The 8,886-nt window shown below is 34.8% G+C and overlaps 1 protein-coding gene across 3 annotated transcripts; it reads right to left on the bottom strand.

The window, feature by feature from the left end:
• Nucleotides 1-4,155: 4,155 nt before the first annotated feature.
• LOC131073497 (uncharacterized) lies at nt 4,156-7,465 on the bottom strand. Of its 3 annotated transcripts, none has more exons than XM_058009935.2 (3): nt 6,290-7,465; nt 5,194-6,160; nt 4,156-5,068 (listed from the first exon to the last, which is right to left on the bottom strand). In XM_058009935.2, exons 2-3 carry the CDS (start codon nt 5,234-5,236, stop codon nt 4,224-4,226), a joined length of 888 nt encoding a protein of 295 aa, XP_057865918.2. In that variant the 5' UTR covers nt 5,237-6,160; nt 6,290-7,465; the 3' UTR covers nt 4,156-4,223. The 3 variants fall into 3 exon arrangements, with proteins under 3 accessions (XP_057865918.2, XP_057865916.2, XP_057865919.2); XM_058009933.2 differs by having other exon boundaries at nt 5,194-6,989; nt 7,199-7,465; XM_058009936.2 differs by having other exon boundaries at nt 5,194-6,989; nt 7,204-7,465.
• Nucleotides 7,466-8,886: the final 1,421 nt, after the last annotated feature.

The raw sequence follows: 8,886 nt of genomic DNA, 5'->3' as shown, positions 1-8,886 counted from the left end.
CAATTAAGGCAAAAGGCATGAAATAGAATTGAAAATGAATTTGCTATTTTATAGTTCCATGTATGTGCAAGATATGTTAAAGATTAGTATTATTTTATTTACTTATCTCAAAAGATGATTGTAGCAAGTTGTACAAATGATCTAAGGTCCTCTTTTATTCAATTTTATAATGTATATTGACTAACAAGTATGAAGAGTGTTATCTTTTGCATCAAGTCACCTCACAATGTTTGTAATGTCCCTTTCCTGAGCACTTTATCATGGTGATCGTTTGGTGCAAGAGCACCTACGCACCAGGAGGTTCTAGGAGGTTAAAATTTATAACATGAGGAATTTAATTGCATTTGAGTCATTCATTATGTATTAAAGTTATTTGAGTTCAATTGAATCCAATGCAAGGCTATGGAAAGCCAAATTGTAAAAGTTGTTCACCTAGGTCCTCATAAGGTCAATATTGGTCAATAGGGTCAAAGTAGGAAAAATTGCCCAAGGAAGGGTAAATATGATGTAATATGTTTTGTTTAGTCCCTTGTGAAGTTGCAAGAATGTGTATGCAAAGTTTTTTAGGTCATTTGGGTTAAAATGCAAAAAATGTCAGAAAGTTGCAAAAATTGATGTAAAAGGTTTCCATTCGGTCCTAAAGGGGTATTTAATCAGTTATAGGGGGAAAGATATTATATATTTAATTTAATGGTCGAATTTGAGTCATGATGATCAAGTTGGAGGAGAGGATTTAGAGGTTACATCATTTGTACCTCTGACTGTCACCCATACTGTAGGTTTATGGTGATAGTCATGAAGGTTTTGTGGATCCAAATAGAAAGGATCTTCATGTACTGAGAAGGGAGATTGAGGAAGACAAATGAACACCAACAAATCAATTTTGTAATGTATTTTATTGGGAAAATAATAAAAGTTTGTTGTTTTGAATTCATTCAGTTGGCAGTTATTGGTTGCAGGCATATTTCTTGCTGCTATTTGACATTTCCTTGTATGTAAATGGATTGAAAACTCCTGATTAATGATTGGAATACAAAGAACAATGAGCTAGCTTCCTTTAAGAACCAATTTGGTCGTGTGCCATAGATTGTGGTAAGAGTTCTATTAGATTTTTCAAAATCTAATTAGAAACCCTCTATAACCGAGTTGTATGTAAGGGTTTGAAGATATCTTAAGATACTACCATTCAAAAATTGTCATATTCTAGAATATAATAGTAAACTCAACAACCTTTCATATTAATTTGGTTTTAAGGTGATTGATTGTGTAAATTACGAGATATTTGATGCCCTGGGCGGACTGGGCATGCACATTTCTTGTTTTTCTGTAACAGTCAAAATGGTCTCTGTGCAGAGGTCATAAATGTTTATCTAACTGTTGGATTTTCCTGAATTTTGGATATGATTTGTTAAACCTAGTTATCTACATCTTCACCAGTGGGATTTTCCATATCATGTCTTGAATGAAAGTTGTCAATGACAGAGTGTAGTACTGTCAAACCTGTCATAACTAGGACAGTCATAAAGAATGGAAACTCTTGTTTGTTTTGGTTTGGATTTTGGACTCATGAATCATCTAGGAAGTTGGTAAATGATCTTCATTGATGTGGAAAGTACTGAGGTTGATATAATGAGATATGTTTCATGTTTTGGAGGACTACGACATTGTTATGTTGATGATCATACTATTGGAAGTTGACCTTATTGCAGCCAATGGAAGGATCATGGAGATGTTATGGAGGATTAATGGACCTTGGACGATTCTTGCAAGGTAAGAGGTAATGGTTTTTGTGATTGATTGGCATTGTGGCCAAATAGGTTTTGAGGCCTAACTCTTGTAATGGAGTCAAGTTGTAAATGTGACCTTGAATTAGGTGTATAAGATGTTGTTGTGAATCTTGATAATGTGGATTCTCATTGAGTTGAAAGATGTTGGATTTTGTCTTTAATGGATTTAGGACTGATTGGGTATTGGATGAGTTGGTTTTGTGAGATGCGTTTAATCTTGTTAGATGCCTCAAACCTAACAAAGTTGCAGGTTGAATGGGTCAGTGAGCACCCTAGAATTGGAACTTTGTGGTTGTTTTGGGGTTCTTGGTTGGGTTTCCATGATGCTCTGCATCATCGTTAGCCTATTCAATGCAATCTCATAGGCTAATGAGTTAAGGTCAACACACTCATGGTGATAGTTTGATTCGACTTATTTGGCAATGATAGGTGTTGTGTTTAGCTTAGTCAATTGAATTTGCATATCACCCTTTGCTAGAGTGAATTCGAGTAATTTGTCCATATTATTTTTAGTGTCAGATTGGATACCAACTTGGCTAGTTGGCCATATTTCTATTTTGAGATGTTGGTTTAAGTAGGTGATGATGATAATATTTTGGGTTTTAATAAGGTCAAATGCAATGAGTTTAAATAATGTGTAAATTATAAAGTTAAAATAAATATTTAACTTTAACATTATTTAATTTATTAATATTTGTCTATATAAGTGGCAAGTTAAAATTAAAAAGTGCTTTTGGAAAATATTAAATAAAGTGACTTTATGGGGTTGGGTGCCAACATTAGGGAGACAAGGTGTTCTAAACTAAATTAAAAAGTGAAACCTAAAAAGGTGTGGGGGGAGGTGCATGGAGTTTCCAGGAGGCTATTTATTTGGCTTTGGGCTCATTTTCTAAGTATGCTTGAAATTGGTATTTTGAAAACAATTTTGGTTGGTCGAACTTGTTCATCCTATGTTTTGTTTGGATGAAAACCCTTGTAAGGAACATCCTTTACATTTGTGAAAGATCTATCATGGAGATTTTGTTGGTGATTTCACTTAGGAATCACAACTAGGCTTTATTGTTTAAGATTTCAGTTTGACTGGAAAAGATCATAAAAATTATTGTGAAGGAAAGGAAGGAAGCATTGAATGAATTATTTTTTATCATTCTTCATATTTGCTAGGCATACCCTCTCCTTGGCTCGTCGTACTTGTCTTATTTGTAGTCGTGGAGGGGTGATTGAGCACCTAGAAGTGGTGTCTAGGGTTTTTGGGAGTTTGGACAAAGGATTGTAGCACGTAGGCACCAACATCTCATAGATATTCATTTTGCAACATTTAGAGTTCGTTCAATGTTATTCTATTACTTACATACAATTCACTAAGTAAAAAAAATACTTTTTTAATTTAAAAAACACTTTCATAATAATCTAAAATGAAAAAAGGTCATTTATAGAATACTAATATATTAATTTCTTATCTAGAACTTGTTAAAACATGTAGTTTGATTAAGGTTAGAATTGAGTGATTGCTTTTTTTTTTCTAAGTAATAAATCAAAATCTGACTTAGAGCTTAAGTTGATACTTCTTCCAAGAATTACATTTGAATTTCATAAAGATAACATTTATTAAAATCAATTACATATAAAACAATTAGTTGGAACAAGAGTTATAAGAATGTTCTGCAAGGAAAATAAGAAAACATGACTGACTCTGATCTTGTGACAAACTCTATGATTAAGCATGTTTAAATCAGACTATAAAGATACATGACCTCCTAAAAAGTCTCAATATTTTATCCATATGAACAATACTAAAATGCTAAATAGATCATTCCTTCTCAAGAAATGAGTTCACTGCTTATAAATGAATTTAATCCTAAAAAATCTCAATATTTTACCCATATGAACAATACTAAAATGCTAAATAGATCATTCCTTCTCAAGAAACGAGTTCACTGCTTATAAATGAATTTAAATCGAAAACTAGATCAAAAATCCAGCAGACTGAACTCTACGGTATGAATATTTGAACAGCGTCGAAGACACTGTCAACCGTGTTGCAGGTGGCATGTGGTGAAAAGTTTGATCTCTAGTTCCAGCTGTTATCCCAATCTGTTTTGATTATAGTCTGCGGTTTCTTCATGATGTCACATTACAACCTATAATGCATTCAGAATCGTGTTTTACTAGTGTGCTGCAGTGGCAGACTGGCAGTCTTCTGCCACTCGTGTGTATAAGATCTGCTGCTTTAGCTTTAATTCAACTAAGAAAACCAAAAACAAAAAATTCACTGGAATTAAATCAACAAAATTGATTTCTCATCGTGAAAGGCACGCTTGCAAACTAATTTCACTTTTGTAAGAGCATAGGAGTCAAAATGCAGAAATTAAAGAAAATATGAGATTAATCTGAAATTTAATCAAATGAGAAAAGTGCAGACATAGGTTTGGGAGGTTAATGGTGGATTTGATGAAGCAGCAACTCCCTTGCTCTGTTAATGTTGTGCAAACACAAACAGCCCTGCTCTTCAATCTCATTCAACCTCTGTCCAAACTTACTATCATTTTTCTCCAAAAGCCTTCCCACCTGTTGAAGGGGGTAAACATCATTTTCTCTCGCATGGTAAATCCTCATTAAAGTTTTACTGTGCTCTACTTCATCATACAACCGAGCAACCAGCATTCTGGTGGTTCTCAGGTGATTTTTCAACACGTAAATCCACCTGGCGGCGGCATCCAGCTGTGCCCTCTGTTTTTCTGCATCCCTAACAGAATCAAACTTGTTTTCACGCCTCAACTCCAGCAATTGATGCAATTTCTCCAAAGAATCACACATGACTTCAAAATCAGAAGCTTGCCCAAATGGGTTTTCCTGCTCAACAAACAACATGAATTCTGAGTTAATGCGACGGCATTCTTCTGACTGAAAATCAAAATTTGCAGATGTTGGCATGAGACCTATAACATCTTGAATGGTTCTGTAGTTCATCCTAGCGCGGTGGGTACATTTGAGGAGAAGGGCACAGAGCTCAAAAGCATTCTGGGTATTGCTGAAATAATGTGATAGCAATTTTTGTAGCTCCGGTTCACTGATGTAGTGTGGAAGGACATGGGTGTTAACATAATCCTCATCGTGCAAAATAAGATCTCCCAGGAAGTTCTTGCCATCACAACTGGACTGAGATAAAGTATGATCAATTGTCCTGTGAACTTCATTGGAGAATTCCTCAAGCGATTCTCTTTTCAGGGCGATCTCGTACTTGGAGCTTAATGATTCCTCTGATGAACTTGACGCACTCCCTGCACACAGGCATTGCAATTTGCAATGTCGCTTCAGAAAAATCATTGAATACATGCTATGCATTTACAAAATTTCTTAAAATCGAGACTATTTATTTGCAAAGTAAAGTAGAATCCATGTGCACCTTCGCTTATGGGCAGACCGATTTTGACGAACTGTAAGCACATTTCGTAGTTCTCTAGTTGGGCGATCCCTTGGTTGCCAAGTTAGAAGGTTTTTAAAATGTTGATCCGCGGCTTCTTGTAGATGGGCTCGCTCTGAAGCACCGTTTTCTCCGGCAAGATTGTCGCAATTTCAATTTGAAAAAGTGAAAGCTAAATCTTCTGTCACACTACTTTGCAGAGATGTAAGTATTAAAGTGAACTTTTGAGGTATCCATCTCCCATCAAACTGATTTCTTCACAACCATGATATTCAAGGATTATTTTATGCTTTCTAAACCTAAATATAAACTTGTCAAAAAAAAAAATTATTATATTTAAATTATTTATTATATAATAATCTATTGAACTAAATATTTGAATATAATTTATTTATTTTTGTTGTCAAATGTTTTTTATCAGAATTATGAACTGGAAAGAAGGGTTTTGAAAGGGGTCCCACCTAAAGATCTAACATAGATGTCATGTAACTACAAAGACAACCAAAAAAATAATAGCCTTCCCATAAGAATAAGGATAAAACAGACAAGACATATTGTCCAAATACATTGATAGAAACAGGTCAAAATGACTTGAATCCAGAAAAATTTCAACACTTGAATCCTACCCACCACCTTATTTATGGTAAACTTCTCATTATACTTCTTGTCTTAAACCACCATCTTATTTTCTTCAAATGTCAACATATAAATGTAGGATTGAGAGAATTAGAAAGAACTCAGTCCTCATCCACACTCTTCCTAACAATATTGACCCATGATGATGAAATCTGCACTGAAAAGAAAAATAACATCAAATTAATTTTGTCCACAGGAGATCCAACCAGTCCCAAGATTATCCTATAAGAAGTTCTTCCACAACCTGAGTAGAAGACTCCTCCTAAACCTTTTGCTTCATGTGACTGTCATCTTCTGGAGGTCCTACATCAAACTGTAGCACAGCCGAGCATATAACATCAAGGAATCCACATACATGATTTGTTGCACCAATATGTTCAACATAGAGAATACGATAATCAAAGAGAGGAGCGCCTTATCGATGTCAGAAATAAGACATAACCTGAGTATTTTCCAGATTTGGTCATCAAACCTAAAACAATGAGTTCGCTAAAAGAGCTAGCAATACAAGACTAGACGTCTTCTCAGAACTATAATAGTTAACCAGATTGTCTAACCCAAACTGGAACACTTTTGATGCTTTTCTTCTCCAAATCAAAGCCTAGGGTCCACCTTTTAAGAAATAGACTAAAGCTGCCAAGAAACGCACAGGCCTCCAACTAGGGTATGAATTAAAAAGAAGCAATTTTGCCAACACTGAAATCGCCAACAAACCATGAAGCTTTCACTCTCTTTGCCCAATTTCTGAAAAAATTCAGCACTAGACCTAACCCCAAAAAAATTACCAGTGAGTGTATTCTCAACCCTGGAAATCAAACAATCCACAATGACACGAGGACCTTTAGCACCCAATCCTTACTCTTCTTGTTGACAACATTGACCTTTGAAGCTCAGAACAGCCGAACAAAACAAAGGACTGCTCAGCTTCCCCAGCCCCAACTACCAAAGACAACACAGAATACAGAGATTGAATCAGAGCAGGGGAATCCATTCCAATTAAGCACAACACAACATCCTTGTAAGATCCCTCACAGCAGCAGCCAATCTGCCCCAAAACCCTAACCACTATGCACCTTCTCCCTCACGCCATCACCATGCACAACGCCGAAACAGAGTCTGGGTAGAAGGATAAGGATTGCTGCCTGCAGAAAACCCAATCATCAGTGCAGCATTGAGCAACTCTGAAACCCTTTGAGCACCAGAAACAACAACCCCAGCCCTGGAAGAGTGAGCCTTAACCTCAGGGCTCACAACAGAGGGAAAGGCAGGACATTCTTCCGTAGAAGAAACTACAGCTTGTGCAGAATCGGGAGAGCGGAAAAAAACCCGGATTCAAAGCAAAATCTTTCACCTTACCATTAGAGCAACGAGGGCAGCCGAACCAGAAAACACCTTCAGTCAAGCCACAGATCCCTGTCGAGCCCTCACCCAGAGATCAATCAATTTTTCCTCTTCCTCTTCATCAAGCGAGCCGCATCGTTCATCCAATCTGCGTCAACACCAACATCTTTGCATGCCCACCAAAGATCTCCCGCTCAAAAAACATTCAAAACTGGTTTTCCCGAAGTTCCGTTAATTTCCTACTTACAGAACAATCATACACTACCTATATTGGAAACAGAAAGTTTACTATATGGTAGAATAATTATGAACATATTCTATCAAAACATTAAACCATATAAAAGCTTTATAAAATTAATCATAAATAGTTTCATCTACTAAATTTTTCATTTTTTAAATTGAAGTCAGGTTAATAAATTACATAAATGAGAGCAAATAGGTTGTTAGAATTAAAGAAATAAACAGCAAACAATCCATCTAGAAGTAAAGAATTGTTCAAAACATAATAAATTTTACAACAAAATATCATATTTAAACTTTGAATTCAAAATTTAATTAGTCAAGTTGTATCTATGTATTTCCCCTTAATTATTTATAAGTATTAAAGGTAAAAACTCTAAATGGATGATCTATGGTTTGTTGACATGTGAGAATAAAATTTAACTTCATTTATAGAATAGAAAATGACTACCATTTGAGAAAGAGTGTCTACCTTCTCAATTTCTCTATAATAAATTATCATATAAATAATAAAAATTAAGTTCGAGGAAATAGAATTCAACACTAAATAAATAAAAAAGTTCATTTTTTTATATTATAAGAAAGAAAAGAAAAGTTTTTTAAATATTTAAGATAAGAGGTTTCAAAATAATGTTTTAAATTTATCAACACAAATCTTATTCAATCATAAACAATTTGCATGTTGTGTACATGTCATTTTTTACCTCATTAGCCCGCCCTTGTCATTGTCTAGGTGTTTATCGAAATATCTCACATATTTGTGACTTTCATGTTTTACATTTGACCCATTGTTTATAACTAATCCGTGTTATCCCATATGGGTCCCCTAGGTGTTAAAATATGACATAATCCATAAAAAGTATATCTTTGGGTTGTTTCTAGTGTTTTACTTGGTGTTAAGTGTTATTGTTGGCCTTTCAAACTTTTGAGATTGTCCATACCTTCATACTTTCCCTACCAATCCCAACAACCCACTTAAGTCCTTGTTTTAAGTTATCCTTTTCAAAGTTTCAAATTTTTGCATCCTAGCATCATTAATAGATTTGTCATCCTTGACATACCTTTTCTTAAAAGTGATTTTTCCCTTTAAATCCCTTTTGTCAATTTTTTAGAGTTTTTCATTGTTATTCTTCATATTCGCTTTCCAATCTTCAATACCTTGTACTCCATATTATTAGTCTTTCGAAGTTGAACTTTCAACCTTTGCTTAATTGAGCACCTTATTTCCACTAACTCTAAAAAGTCTACTGATTATTCTAAATAACCTTCTAGTGTTGAACTTTCAACCATTCCTTAACTTGGTACTATTTTAAGCTTGACCCAAAACTTTGATCTCAAAATCTTGAAAGCCTTTTCTTTGTCAAAGTTATATTGTCAACATTCTCATCTCACATCTCCCTATTATCAACATCCCAACACCTTTTCTTTTCAATATTTCAGGTTTGTTCGTCCTAATAT

This window comes from Cryptomeria japonica, chromosome 1 (genome assembly GCF_030272615.1).
Source record: "Cryptomeria japonica chromosome 1, Sugi_1.0, whole genome shotgun sequence".
NCBI lineage: Eukaryota > Viridiplantae > Streptophyta > Pinopsida > Cupressales > Cupressaceae > Cryptomeria > Cryptomeria japonica.
This window is presented reverse-complemented; position numbering and strand designations above follow the sequence as displayed.